Source organism: Ovis aries, chromosome 24 (genome assembly GCF_016772045.2).
Source record: "Ovis aries strain OAR_USU_Benz2616 breed Rambouillet chromosome 24, ARS-UI_Ramb_v3.0, whole genome shotgun sequence".
NCBI classification, from domain to species: domain Eukaryota; kingdom Metazoa; phylum Chordata; class Mammalia; order Artiodactyla; family Bovidae; genus Ovis; species Ovis aries.
In genome coordinates this window covers 3,819,043-3,834,628 of record NC_056077.1, presented here as the reverse complement: position 1 = coordinate 3,834,628, position 15,586 = coordinate 3,819,043, and the positions used below count along the sequence as shown (strand labels likewise).

Here is a 15,586-nt window from a genome sequence, read left to right as displayed (position 1 = left end):
GTGTTGTGTAAAGGTCACGTGGCCGAGCCATAGAAGGTGATGAGAGTGGATGAGCCTGTAGTCTAGGGTGCAGGTGGGGTGCTGCCCCCGGAACCTGGGGCAGGGTGGCGAGGAGGGGAGAGTTGCAGGAGCAGCGGAAGGTTCTGGTCTGTCCCTGCTTAGGCCCCCACTGCACTCAGTGTTTTCCCAGTGAAGCTTCACCATCGCCCATAAGGTGTTGGTCCAGAGTTCATCCTTGTTCCCAGATAAAGAAACGAGGCCCAGGGACAATGGGTGATGTGGTCAAGGCACCACAGCCCTGGCTGGGCTCCTCCTCGCCTGTGTGACCTCGGGTGGCCCCTCACCTTGGCCTCTGACCTGTGCCCTGAGACGAGGAGCATTTCCTCCTCAAGAACTGTGTGAGCATGGAGTGAGGCCGGTCCCTGCAAGGGTCCACCTGACGCTTGGAGCTGGCCTCTCTCTCGGACTCTGGCTTTGTTATCATTTCTCCCCTTTGCTGTGATTCCCTAGTACCCCGTGTGTGTCGCTTTGTCACACTGACCACACCAACATCTCAGACCCTCGTCTGCCCACCATGAGGCTGTGAGCCCCCCAGGGGCACTGTTTCCCACCTGTCCATCCCCCCTGCACCCTGTGCAGACCCAGGCCCAGAGCAGACTCTTGCCGTCACTGTTGCTGCTGACCTGCTGCTGCTCTAGCCCCGCCTTCTGCTTCTGTCAGGAAGCCCCGAGTCTGGGGCCTGGCTTCTAGCACGGGACTCTCCTGTCAGCAGCATACTTCGGGCTCAGTGTGCCGCACTCCTGTGAGAATTTACTGGTTTGTACTCAGCTGCTCTGTGACCTTGGACAAATTTCTGCACTTCTCTGTGCCTCAGTTTCCTCACTGTTGGGCAGGGGGTAGTAGTAGGGAGATGGCTGTGTGAAGCATTTCTCACCCTGCGCCTGGTCCATAGGAGGCAAGTGCTCAGCAGACATCCACTGTTTTCCTCCTGGATCGCCTTCCTCCAGGTAGGTGCGTCCAGCAGTGTCTGTTAACGTTCCCCCACCGCCACCTCCCAAACAGGTTATAAAGAATTCTCCCGTGAAGACTTTTGCCAGTGCCACCTTCAGCTCCCTCCTGGATGTGCTTCTGTCGGCAACAGTGTTTCTGATTCTCTCCATCACCTGCTTCCTGAAGTACGGGGCCACCTCCACGCCGCCCCCGCCGGCCGCTGTGGCAGTCTTCGGAGCGGCCCTGCTGCTGGAGATCCTGTCCCTCGTGGTCTCTGTCAGGTAAAGGCCCACCTGCGGGCGGCTCCACAGCTGTTAGCCTTCAGCTCCCTCTGCTGGCGTAGCTGCCAGCCGGCTCCGTGAGTGCATTTCTGGACGGTCCTCTTCTCTTCCCTGGCCCAGCCCTGCTTCATAGACTCCTCCCTCGCGAACCCCTCAGCACAGGGGGTCTCCCTCCTTACCTGCAGGTCAGTGTCCTCTGCAGCCTCGACGCCACCAGTTAAGTCCCTTGAGCTCCCAAACCAGACACTTAGAAAGTGGGAAGATAAGGGGCAAGAAAGCAAAGCAGAGAGAGAGAGAAGAGGAGGTGTGCAGGGTGCCCCTGGGAGGGCCATCTCCTGAATGCAAGAGTGAAGCCCTAAACCCCCAGAGGAAGCGCAGGCCCAAGTCCATGGGCTCGGGTCAGGCAGCAGTTTCTTCGAGATGACACGGAAACACAAGCAGCCAAAGAAAACGTAGCTAAGCTGGACTTCATTAGAATCTAAAACTTTCATGTTTCAAAGAACACCATCATCACTTTTCACCCCCAAGTGAAAGAGGACATACAGAACAGAAGAGTATTTGTAATTGTGTCCACAACAAGGGTCTAGAATGTTAGCTCAACAATAAAAAGACACTCTGTTTAAAAATGAACAGAGTGTCTGAGAGACATCAGGGCCCCTCTAGGAGGCAGGGCCCTCAGGACCCGCCCAGCCTGCCTTCAGGGCAGCCCCAGCCCCAGGAGCTCACAGTGATTCTATCTATGCCATCGATGCCCCAGACCCACCCCTTCCTCCAGCCCTGCTGCTCTCAGCAGGACGGCCCCACACTGGGGGTCAGAGAGAAACAGGGAGACTGGCCCTGACCTGTGCCCCGAGACAAGGAGCATTTCCTCCTCAAGAACTGTGTGAGCGTGGAGTGAGGCCGGTCCCCACGAGGGTCCACCTGATGCTTGGAGCTGGCCTCTCTCTCGGACTCCGGCTTTGTCATCATTTTTCCCTTTTGCTGTGATTCCCTAGTCCCCCGTGTGTGTCGCTTTGTCACACTGACCACACCACCATCTCAGACCCTCGTCTGCCCACCATTAGGCTGTGAGCCTCCCAGGGGCATTGTTTCCCACCTGTCTGTCCCCCCTGCACCTCCCCAGCATCCCAGGACAGGAAACTATAGCTTCGGGTCTGGCCCTGAAGCTTCCGGTGCATGATCCCTCCTCTCCACGCTCACCTCCAGCCTCCCCTGAGGCCCCTTCAGCTCTTTGCCAAAGGGTTTCGCTGCCTTGCCCACAGCAAGCCCTGCTCTGGGGCCTGCCTCCTTCCACGTCTTGGCTCCAAGCTCCTCGCCAAACTGCTGGGGACCCAGGGCCTGCTCTCAGCTGGGGGGCACCAGAAAGACCCAAATGCTGATTTTCTTTTCTCCCTGCTCCCCAGGATGGTGTTCTTCCTGGAGGACGTGATGACGTGCACCAAGCGCCTGCTGGAGTGGATAGCCGGCTGGCTCCCGCGCCATTTCATCGGGGCCATCCTGGTGTCCCTCCCTGCCCTGTCGGTGTATTCACACGTCACCTCTGAATTTGAGACAAACATACACGTAAGTAGAGTCGCAGTGATTTTGTGTCCAGGTTCCTCTGGGCTTACGGATCACTTTTTTTTTTTTTTTTTAATAAGTCTCCTGGCTTGGGACAAGAACTTAAACACAGAGGCCCACACCCTATCAGTCCTTTGAACTTGTCTTTTTAAAAGACTTGCCTAGGACAGAGGAGCAGGCCGGGTGGTCAGACCGCAGCCTGCCTGGGGAGAGTCCCCCGTGGAGCTGGGTCCTCTCCCACTGGCTGAGTGTCGCTAAATCCCAAGTCAGTTATTTCCTTACATGTTTTATGAGGAAGCATCTGTCCCACATATCCAAATGATATAGGGTAATACGCTGTTGTCTGTCAACTGTACTTTATTTTAAAAGAAAAGTAAAAATAATAACCTTAGTCTGTAGAACTGGCACCAGCCTTCCACTGGCACCTCAGCTGGCTGCTGCTGATCATGGAAGCCGCTTCCAAGTTACACCCATAAAGAGTGAATTCACGCTGCTGTAGCAAGACTGTATTTCTGGTGCCGGCAAGTGTAGCACAAAGTGCTGGCGGGCTGGCTGCATTCGATAGTTACACACCCCAGTTTCATTTCCGCTGACATGCAGCAGGGTGCCTGGAGGATGGGTTTTGGGGCGGGAACTGATGACAGGGTGGCTTCATGGGGGCAGCCTACCTTTCCTCCCCGCCAAGGTGATGTGTGTGGTTCCCACACACCTGTAAGCGAGAAAACTGTGGGAACTTAATTAATCCCATGGTTTATGATCTGTCCCTGAACTGAGGGTGTTCTGTTTCACAGAAGGACAGGTAAGCGAGTGTGTCATCTGCTCTCGGGGTTCCCACATGGAGGGGAGGCTGGTGGGCGCATTGGGGTCCTCACGACCCTTCCCCTCGTTTCAGTCCACCGTGTTCACGGGCTCGGCCGTGCTGACCGCCGTGGTGCAATACTGCAACTTCTGCCAGCTCAGCTCCTGGATGCGGTCCTCCCTGGCCACTGTCGTCGGGGCCGGGCCCCTGCTGCTGCTGCTCTACGTCTCCCTGTGCCCAGACAGGTACGTGAGCCCTGCTCGCCACGCAGGGGTCCCCCGCAGGGCGTCACCTACCCTGACACTGCTTTTGTCCCCCTCACACCTTTCCTCTGAATTGAGATATATCATTGACGCAGAAGTATTAGTTTCCAGGTGCACTGTGTAATGATTTAGTATTTCTGTACTGTGTGAAATGATGACCACTGTAGTTAAGTTACTCTTGAGAATTTTGTGGCAGTTCAGTGGTTAGGATTCGGTACTCTCACTCCTGGGGCCCAGGCTCAATCCCTGGTGGGGCAACTAAGATCCCACAAGCCGTGATGTGAAGCCAAAAAAAGAAAAAATGTTACCTTCTCAGCAACTTTCAAATATATAGTACAGTATTATTAACTATAGTTACCACGGTGTATGAGTTTGAGTAAACTCTGGGAGTTGGTGATGGACAGGGAGGCCTGGCGTGCTGCAGTCCATGGGGTCGCAAAGAGTCGGACACGACTGAGCAACTGAACTGAACTGACCTCGGTATATATTATTTCCCCAGGACTTACCTACTTTATGCCCGGAACTTTGTACCTTTTGAGAACCTTCACCCATTTTATCCACCTTCCACCCCTGCCTCTAGCAACCCAATCTGTTCATGGTGGGTTTTTGGCTTGTTTTTAGAGTCTATATGTAAATGAGATCATACGGTATTTGTCTTTCTCTGTCTGACTTATTTCTCTTAATGCCGCCAAGGTCTGTCCATGTTGTCACAAATGGCAGGATTTCTTTCTTTTTTGTGGCTGAATCATACTCTCTTGCATATATACCATGTCTTCTTTATCCATTCATTCTTTGACAGATACTTAGGTTCCTTCTCATCTTGGCTATTGTAAATAGTGTTATAATGGACATGCGGATACAGATGTCTTTTCGAGTTGCTGTTTGTGTTCCCTTCAGATGTTTCTGAAGAACTGCTAACTTCTGTTTTTAATTTTGGGGAGACCCTTCATAATGTTTTCCATAGTGGCTGCACCAGTTTACTTCTCACTAGGAGGGCACAGGGGATTCCCTGGTAGCTTAGCTGGTAAAGAATTCGCCTGCAATGCAGGTGACCCCAGTTTGATTCCTGGATCAGGAAGATCCCCTGGAGAAGGGATAGGCTACTTGATCCAGTATTCTTAGGCTTCCCTGGTGGCTCAGCTGGTAAAGAATCCTCCTGCAATGCAGGAGACCTGGGTTCGATCCCTGGGTTGGGAAGATCCCTTGGAGGAGGACATGGCAAACCACTCTAGTATTCTTGCCTGGAGAATCCCACGGACAGAGGAGCTTATGGCCCCAAAGAGTCGGACACAACTGAGCGACTAAGCCCAGCACAGCAGTGCACAAGAGTTCTCTTGTCTCCATGTGTCAACATCACTTGTCACTTCTTACCTTTTTTTTGTTTACACCTGTGCTAATAGGTGTGAGGTGATGTTTTGCTTGATGTGCATTTCCCTGATAATTAGGGGGGTATTGAACAGCTTTTCATGTGCTTATGAGCCATCTCTATGTCTGCTTTAGAAAAGTGTCTATTTAGATCCTCTGCCTGTTTTTCAATTAAATTTCTGGGTTTTGCTATTGAATTGTGTCTGTCACTTGTTCTTTCTCATCAGTACTAATGCCCTCCACCCCAACAGACATTTAGTGTCTTAACAGGAAATAGCTTTCAGCCTCATCAAGTCAACAACTTGATGAAATGCCCAAAGAGTAATATGCAAAGGAAAGAAAAAGGAAATAATTTTTAATAGCAAAATATGTATTTACCTGTAGACTTCATGGGGTGACCACCCCCAGCTAACGTCATGCAGTAGTCACATGCTAGAACTCACAGTTGTCCCACGATATCCTCAGGGGATTGGTTCTCAGACCCCTTGCCCTAATACCAAAATTCAAGGATGTTCAAGTTCCTCCTATAAATGGCACCACATTTGCATATAACCTACAAAGCTGTTTAGACTGCTTATGATACCTAATACAGTACAAGTGCTATGTTGTAAGTTGTAAGCGTGCAGCAAATTTAAATTTTGCTTTTTTGAAACTTTCTGGAAATTTTCTTCATAATATTTTCGATATGAAAGTGAAAGTTGCTCAGTTGTGTCCAACTCTTTGCGGCCCCATGGACTATACAGTCCATGGAATTCTCCAGGCCAGAATACTGGTGTGGGTAGCTCCTCCCTTCTCCAGGGGATCTTCCCAACCCAGGGATCCAACCCAGGTCTCTCCCGCTGAACCGCAAGGGAAGCCCAAGAATACTGGAGTGGCTACCAGGCTTCCCTGATAACTCAGTTGGTCAAGAATCTGCCTGCAGTGAAGGAGACTCCAGTTCAATTCCTGGGTCTGGAAGATCCGCTGGAGAAGGGATTTTTGATCTGAGGTTGGTTGAATCCAGAGATGCAGAACCTGTGGATGTAGAAGGCCGTTTGTATTTACAATGAGGAAGTTTGAATTTAAGAAAGTAGAACCAGAAGCCATTGCATACAAGACTATCAAGAAAACAAAATGTTAGAGGTGGACGTGACACACAGATGAGAAGAAGTGGCTGGTTCTGACCTCTTGTGGTAGGGCTGGTGTGCTGAGACAGGCCACAGACTGTCGAGGTGGAGGAGCTGAAGAATGATGGCCTCGCGAGGGACCTGGCCCTATTCATAAACCCTGTGTCGGAACAGTTCTCCAGCTTATGACATGAAATGTTAGGGCAGCGAGAAATCATGAGAAATACACCTCTTATCTTGAATCCTTCCACATAGTGAAGCATACATTTTACTCAAACGGCCTTCAAAGCTCTCTCACTGGTGATGTGGGGAAAAAGAAACAGGAGCTTTGTGAAGACCCCTGGGGACAGAATCTGTTCTGTGCTATGAAAAATATAAAAATTAAAATATATAGGATGGCGCTGATAGGTGCTGTGTTTAAAACAGCCTCTGTTAATGAATCCATCAAGGCTTCTGCTTTCCATGTGTCCTACTGATTAAGTTGTGTTTTGGTTCTCCTAAATTACCAGTTGCACATTTGCAACTGGCTTTGTGGCCTTTAACCTTTTCAACTAAATATATAGTTGGAAATATGATGCTACCTTGGACAGCAAAGTGCACATAGTAAGTAATTTATTCAGAAATTTGGAGGGAATGTCTCAAATCATTAAGCTTCTGTTTCTAAACGTTGGACTTCTTGTGTAACTGCTTATGAAAATGTTTTATGTTAGCACACATTAAATAACCATTTATTTATATTTACAGTGGGTTTAGATTAGCAGGATATTTCAAAGTTACATGGGACATTTCTCCGTTGTGCTCTGCAGGACATCTAACATTCCTGGCTCCCCAAGTTATTATGGTAACCAGAAGGGACGCGAGTATTCCCAAAATGCTCCCCTGTGCTATGCTGTGCTTAGCCGCTCAGTCATGTCTGACTCTTTGTGACCACATGGACTGAAGTCTACCAAGCTCCTCTGTCCATGGGGATTCTCCAGGCAAGAATACTGGAGTGGGTAGCCTTTCCCTTCTCCAAAATGCTCCCCTAGGAGTGGTATTACCACTGAGAATCACTGCTTTCATAAATTCAAAAGTAGAAAATGGTCTGATTTGTTTCAATATCCAGATAAAATCGCCATAGTGCGTTTGGGATATTACCAAAGCAGTGGTCAGTAATGGACAGAATGAGTGTCCTGCCTCAATTTACTTAATAAAATAATAGCGACATGAAAGATGTTCAAGTTCTCTGCAAATTAAGATCAAAAAGAGAATTCAAAGTATTCAGCATTCAATTTATTCAGGGAATTTACTGCTGTTCAGCATGTGAAAGGAAACTTTACTGAACAGTTAAATTACTTTAAGCAAAACAAGTGTCCTTTTTCCTTCTGAAGGTGTGTTCAGCCTTCTGGAATTGTGGTCTTTATAAAGCTCTTTCCAAACAGTATGAAATTCAGTAATACACTTTTTAACCTTTTAGTTCAGTTCAGTTCAGTCCCTCAGTTGTGTCCGACTCTTTGCGATCCCATGAATTGCAGCACGCCAGGACTCCCTGTCCATCACCAACTCCCGGAGTTCACTCAAGACTCACGTCCATCGAGTCGGTGATGCCATCCAGCCATCTCATCCTCTGACGTCCCCTTCTCCTCCTGCCCCTAATCCCTCCCAGCATCAGAGTCTTTTCCAATGAGTCAACTCTTCACATGAGGTGGCCAAACTACTGGAGTTTCAGCTTTAGCATCATTCCTTCCAAAGAACACCCAGGACTGATCTCCTTTAGAATGGACAGGTTGGATCTCCTTGCAGTCCACAGGACTCTCAAGAGTCTTCTCCAACACCACAGTTCAAAAGCATCAATTCTTCGGTGCTCAGCCTTCTTCACAGTCCAACTCTCACATCCACATATGACCACTGGAAAAACCATAGCCTTGACTACATGGACCTTTGTTGGCAAAGTAATGTCTCTGCTTTTGAATATGCTGTCTAAGTTGGTCGTAACTTTCCTTCCAAGGAGTAAGCGTCTTTTAATTTCATGGCTGCAGTCACCATCTGCAGTGATTTTGGAGCCCCCCAAAATAAAGTCTGACACTGTTTCCACTGTTTCCCCATCTATTTCCCATGAAGTGATGGGGCCAGATGCCATGATCTTAGTTTTCTGAATGTTGAGCTTTAAGCCAACTTTTTCACTCTCCTCTTTCACTTTCATCAAGAGGCTTTTGAGTTCCTCTTCACTTTCTGCCATAAGGTTGGTATCATCTGCATATCTGAGGTTATTGATATTTCTCCTGGCAATCTTGATTCCAGCTTGTGCTTCTTCCAGCCCAGCATTTCTCATGATGTACTCTGCATATGAGTTAAATAAGCGGGGTGACAATATACAGCCCTGACGTACCCCATTTCCTATTTAAGTCCATCACAATTACCCCATCAGCCATTCAGTCACAGGGATGGACCTTTTCCACTTGGATCTGGAGGGCATTAGCTATGGGGAACCCAGAAATCAAGCAGGAGATCTTGAAGTGGGGCTGGTGGTTGAATCTCTGCTTGATCCAGTCCACCCTCATACTCGCAGGATCCTCTCAGCCCATCCACCCTGTCACTACTGAGCCCAACTAGGATAGGGGGCATGTTCAGTTCAGTTCAGTCGCTCTGTCATGTGCGACTCTTTGCGACCCCTTGGACTGCAGCACGCCCGACCTTGCTGACCATCACCAACTCCTGGAGTTTACCCAAACTCATGTCCATTGACTCGGTGATGCCATCCAACCATCTCATCCTCTGTCATCCTCTTCTCCTCCTGCCTTCAATCTTTCCCAGCATCAGGGTCTTTTCAAATGAGTCAGCTCTTTGCATCAGGTGGCCAAAGTATTGGAGTTTCAGCTTCAACATCAGTCCTTCCAATGAACACTCAGGACTCATCTCCTTTAGGATGGACTGGTTGGATCTCCTTGCAGTCCAAGGGACTCTCAAGAGTCTTCTCCAACACCACAGTTCAAAAGCATCAATTCTTCTGCACTCAGCTTTCTTTATAGGCCAACTCTTACATCCATACATGAATACTGGAAAAACCATAGCCTTGACTAGATGGACCTTTGTTGACAAAGTAATGTCTCTGCTTTTGAATATGCTATCTAGGTTGGTCATAACTTTCCTTCCAAAGAGTAAGCGTCTTTTAATTTCATGGCTGCAATCACCATCTGCAGTGATTTTGGAGCCCCCCAAAATTAAGTCTGCTACTGTTTCCACTGTTTCTCCATCTGTTTCCCATGAAGTGATGGGACCAGATGCCATGATTTTTGTTTTCTGAATGTTGAGCTTTAAGCCAACTTTTTCACTGTCCTCTTTCACTTTCATCAAGAGGCTCTTTAGTTCTTCTTCACTTTCTGCCATAAGGGTGGTGTCATTTGCATATCTGAGATTATTGATATTTCTCCCAGCAATCTTGATTCCAGCTTGTGCTTCGTCCAGCCCAGCGTTTCTCATGATGTACTCTGCATATGAGTTAAATAAGCAGACAATATACAGCCTTGATGTACTCCTTTTCCTATTTGGAATCAGTCTGTTGTTCCATGACCAGTTCTGACTGTTGATTCCTGACCTGCACACAGATTTCTCAAGAGGCAGGTCAGGTGGTCTGGTATTCCCATCTCTTTCAGAATTTTCCACAGTTTATTGTGATTCACACAGTCAAAGGCTTTGGCATAGTCAATAAAGCAGAAATAGATGTTTTTCTGGAACTCTCTTTTTCGATGATCCAGCAGATATTGGCAATTTGATCTCTGGTTCCTCTGCCTTTTCTAAAACCAGCTTGAACATCTGGAAGTTCACAGTTCACGTATTGCTGAAGCCTGGCTTGGAGAATTTTGAGCATTACTTTACTAGCGTGTGAGATGAGTGCAATTGTGTGGTAGTTTGCGCATTCTTTGGCATTGCCTTTCTTTGGAATTGGAATGAAAACTGACCCTTTCCAGTCCTGTATTCACTGCTGAGTTTTCCAAATTTGCTGGCATACTGAGTGCAGCACTTTCACAACATCATCTTTTAGGATTTGAAATAGCTCAACTGGAATTCCATCACCTCCACTAGCTTTGTTCATAGAGGGAACAAAACACGAACTCAATTCCTATGAAGCAGGGACGACTCGTCTAGCTTTGAGGAGATGGGAGGCTCTTCCAGCTCTGGGAGCGGGGGACACACACGTGGGTTATAGCAGTGTCACCGTCTTGTCTGGACTGGATGAGAAGGGGACATAAAGTCTTAGAATTTGCATTTCATGTGTAGCTCTCACTTTGCTTCTCTGTGAAGGCAGCTTCTGTAATCACGTAAGCCACTCTGAGCCCTCACTGGCCTGTGCTGCCCAGGAGAGCTGCTCCCAGGTGCTCCAAGAGGTCCCCTTTGCAGGAAGCAAGGCTGGGGCCCTGGAGGGCGAAGTGTCAGGGCCCTTGCCGCGGGGAGAGGCGAGGTTCAGGTGATCTGTGGGCCTGACTGGATACTGGGTGTAAGGTGACCCCAAAGGAAGCTGTGGAGAGGATGGGCTGTGTGTCTTGGGCACCTTCCCCAGCAGCACCAAGAGAGAGGTTGTTAGGTACGTGTGGTTCAATGCCCTAAAATTGGGATTTGATTGCTTTGGGCACCACCAATAGCAAAGTTCAGCTTCCAGAGTAAATGATTCAGCAGCACCTCTAGCAGGGCCTTTTGAAATTGATCCTCTGTCAGTAGGCTTCGATGTCTGAAAATGACCAAAGTTTCCAGCCTGTAGATACTGTGGATGTGTTCTTAGCAACGAAATGAAGGCTTTAGAGACCTTTCCTGATTTTGCTCTTTGTTGGCTGTGCATACCTTCCATGGCTAATATAAAAGTTGTTGTTGTTAATATTCATTTATTTATTTGACTGTGCTGGGTCTTAGTGCAGCATGTGGGATCTTTAATTTTTGTTGCAGCACATGGGATCTTTAGTTGTGGCATGCAGGATCTAGTTCCCTGACCAGGGATTGCACCCAAGCCCCCTGCACTGGGAGTGAGGAGTCTTAACCACTGGACCACCAGGGAAGTCCTGATAAAGGCTTTTACATCATTGTCTTTACCATTTTGTTTTTCTTCATTAGCACACACCATCAAATTATAATTAAAATTTACTATCCTTAACTGCCTACCTTGAACTCCACCTTGAAAATAGGAAAGTTGTTTTTATTTAAACTGTTCTCAGATTGCTTTGTATAGTGCCTTCCTAGCTTTTTATAATCATAGTTTTCTGCATTTTAATTTCAGTTCCACTGTAATTTCACACCTTGATGCAGTGCAGAATTTCAGGTAAGCTTTTAACATTGTGCCTATATCTGAATAAATGAGAGTAACTATATTATTGCTGGTTATTTCTAAGCTTCCTGAAACAGTTGTGTCTTGAACAAAAAGAACAACATACTCACTCTTAAAAGAGTAAGCGGAAAATATCTGTTTATTAAAATAACAGATCATATTTAGAATACCTTATTGGGAAAATAAATGATTTTTAAGATGTAGGCAGATTTCTCCTGCTCTCTTGACAGTGGAGCATTCCTGTGAAAACTTTCCTAACCCTAACTGTGAAGAAGCAGCTACCTTAAGACACAGCTTGCTATCGGAGGCACAAAATGAGTCAAGGTAAAGCACTGATGCTCACAGCTCAGAGCTGTGGTGGCTGATGCTGCGACGCTGAGTCGTACCTGGGGAGGAACTCCCCCTGTTCAGGGTGGTGCTGGCTGTCTAACATTCACTGCAGAACAGACGCAGAACACTATTTTTACTTTTTGCCTTTTTCCCTAAAGGCCAAAATCCCCTTCAGATTTCTTTGATTAGCAAAAACAGGTACTAATATAGGTCTTTCATCCAAGCAAAGCAGCAAAAAGCGAACTTTCAAAAAGCAAAGGATTCTGATATTAGATTCAGTTTAATTTTATGTCCGACCTTTTTTATACGACTGTTAAAAAGGAAATCTCACAAATCAGAGTATTTTATTCACTAAAATATTTTAAATTAACTGACTAGAAATTTGAAAAAAAAATATGTTGGGTCCTTTCCTTACTATAAATGTCAAATTTAATTCTAAATAAATTGAACTCAAAATTTTTAAAAATTATCTAAAAGTATGTCAATATCAAGAAAAAAATAAAATTAATCAGTTCTTAAGTCTCTAAGACAGAGACAACTTTCCAGTCTTATAAATAATAAATAAAACCACATTCACAAAAAAATAAGACTGACTGAGTGGATGGTACCAGCAGACTGAGAAAAGTATTTGTGGGACTGTTACATAAAGAACTAATTAAGACCTGATCTAAATTTTTGCTTCAAAATGTTACTAGGTGGATACCCAGTGTAGACCAGGGTATGGCACATTTATGAATTGATGGTGGTGTTTAATACAGGTTTATTGAATCTGCATAATAACGTGATACATTAGGAGACTTTGTCCCTATTTTCCAGATAAGGAAGCTGAAGCTCAGAGAAGTTAAGGAACCTGCTTGTGGACACACAGCTAGTAACTGGCAGTATTTAAACCCTTGCCTCCCTCACTGCCAGGCCATGCTTTTTCTGCCATGCTTCAACACTTTTCAGAATGATACCATAGTTTTGGAAAGTAACTTGACCGTCTATGAAAAATAGTCCTAAAAATGTTTGTCACCTTTAGCCTAATAATTCTATTTTTAAGCTTATCTGCTGAGGAAATAATTCAGCATTTGGTAAAGGCCACATGCCCCCAGGTATTGATCATAGTGTTTTATAATATTGAAAGTTCATCAGCAAGTTAAGTTGTCAGTAAAAGAGAATTAGTTATGAAACATGTACCCAAATGTTGCAGCCATTAAAATGTGGAAGTTATGGAAAGCACTCATGATTTTTTCATCTTTCACTTATTATGTAAAATTGCATATGTCTTATAGCTACAGGTAGGTATTTCATTATATATTTTAAAAAGTAGGATATGTAATCCTTATGATCTAATGGTAAGTGGTAATTTTTTTCTATTTCTGTAATTAAAAAATTAAATATCTGCGTACGTTTAGATGTTGGGGAGAAGAATTAAAGTGACAATAGAAGTAGAATACATATGCACAGAGAAGTCCCTACATGACGAGAACAGCTCAGTGAGTTTTCACAAGCGAGCACACCCATTTAACCGACATCCAGACCAAGAAGTGGAACAGTACCGCAGCCCGGAAGCTCCCCATCACGTCTCCTCCTGGGTCCCTGCACCCGTCCTAGGCGTAGATTTTAAATGGCATTGAAATACACCAGCATGCTGACACACCCCATGTTGAGCTGGCTAGGATGACCAGTGGTCTTTGTTTTCTGTCTCTCTCTATTTTGTAATCCCTCTCTTCCACGGTAATGAACTCTGCCCTTACTGTGACTTCCATTTGTCCGCCTGTTGAGTTGTCTCTTGCGTTTATTCATATCAAATCCCTTCTTTAGGGACTGCCCTTCACTATTTGAATTTAGGAGTAGAGCTATTGCCTTCATTATCCCTCTACAGTAGAAGAAACACAGGTGTAGAGTGGAGGTAATTCTCTCACCCACTGGTGGCAGATATCTTTGGCTGCAGGGCAGCCCAGGGCACGACATGACAGTCTGTGCACTAGGACCCTTCCTTTTCTCTCTCTCTCTCTCTTTTTAATTGAAAGATAATTGCTTTACAGAATTTTGTTGTTTTCTGTCACACCTCAGCAAGAATCTGCCATAGGTATACACATATCCCCTCCCTTTTGAACCTCCCTCCTTCTTAAGCAAAGGCCAGAGCCGGCAGTGCTGTGGTTCCCTCTCCCTCTCCCAGCGCCCACGCCTCACATTCCCCTGCTCCATCCAGAGCAGACTGGCTCGTGCCCGTCCCAGGCTCAGGCCGCACTGCTGGCTTTGGCCGCAGCCCAGTCAATGTCTGCACCCTGCCCACTTCTCCCTCTGGATTCTACGATGCCTGGTTCCAAGGTGACCTGAAGCCTTGGTGACATCTCCTCATAAAGATGCTGTTCCTCAGTGTTACCTCTTCTGAGAAATGAAGGAAAGGCCAACTCCTCAGCCAAGGGAAGGAGCTCACGCAGGGAAGACTCTTCCCTGCAGACTCTCCCCTCCTCTGGGCCAGCCAGAGGGCTTAAGGGGCTGCACGTGGGTCTGTTTCAGTACCTAAAATAGTTATGTTTAGTGCTTGTGATTCATAGTATATTTTGCCATTCATTTAAGTGACAATTGGCAAAATTAATGAGTTAAGTGTGGTGAATCATGCCACAGAGGTCTTTTTTTGTTTCCTGGTTCTTAGGCATGAAGTAAGGGTCCCCAAGACCACGCACCCTCAGTGATCATTCTCTTGGGGGACTCAGAACTCATCATATGGTTGTACCCATGACCATGGTTTATTACAGCAAAAATGACAGAAAGCACAATCATCAGGGGGCAAGGGTGCATAAGACAAAGGCCAGAGGAAACCATATGCCTGTGTTCAAGAGTCTGCTCCCAGTGGGGTCATGCAGGATGCGCTGAATCCCCCAGCAATGAGCTGTAACAGGGAAGCGCATCACGTGGCCATCCTCTGCCTGGCATGTTCCAAAATCCCAGATTTCTGGAAACAGGGCAAGTGCTCAGCATACACTCTCGTTTGTACAAACACAGGGACTGGTGGGAATACCCCAAAGCCAAGCTCCTGATGCCAACCTAGGGCACCCTGCCCATGGGCCTCTCTACGGCACAGCCTCAGGCCCTTTCTGCACAGGCCTTTGGGCCGGTAGAGACTTGGCCATACTCCAGCCCATCTTCCGTTTACATATGAGGAAACAGACCTGAAAGGTGGCGTGACCTGCCCAAGGATCCCAGAGCTCTTCAAGGGGAGCCAACCTGGCCATTGCACCAAGGCTGGGGCTTTTGGGACTATGTTTCATGGAAGGCGTTATGGCCAGATTGGTCAATTTCATTATTTTTAATATCCTTAAGTTACTGCTAACAGTAAAACTCATTTAAAGGACTCTGATTACAGAATTGAGCTTTCTGTGCCACAGCTCTGTCTACACTCAGAATCCATCTGTTTTGTACATAATTATATTCCTATAAGTGACCCAGCAGCCCGCTCTGTGCATTTTAGAGTACAGCAGGGAACAGTTTACATGAGCAGAGCAATCACAGCCATGTAAGCTGATAGAAGAAGGATGAGAAGGAAATTCAACAAGCGTTAACAGTGATTGCCTCTGGATAGTGCAATGACGGTGAATCTTTTCTTTCTT

General features: G+C 46.6%; 1 protein-coding gene across 1 annotated transcript in view; it reads left to right on the top strand.

Moving 5' to 3' along the window:
- ADCY9 (adenylate cyclase 9) overlaps positions 1 to 15,586 on the top strand; it is a 111,088-nt gene that overhangs the window by 83,738 nt on the left and 11,764 nt on the right. The window contains exons 7-10 of the mRNA XM_027961718.3: positions 1,063 to 1,271; positions 2,675 to 2,834; positions 3,724 to 3,875; positions 11,610 to 11,651. Coding sequence (XP_027817519.1) covers positions 1,063 to 1,271; positions 2,675 to 2,834; positions 3,724 to 3,875; positions 11,610 to 11,651 — 563 coding nt within the window. The remainder of the gene's footprint in view (positions 1 to 1,062; positions 1,272 to 2,674; positions 2,835 to 3,723; positions 3,876 to 11,609; positions 11,652 to 15,586) is intronic.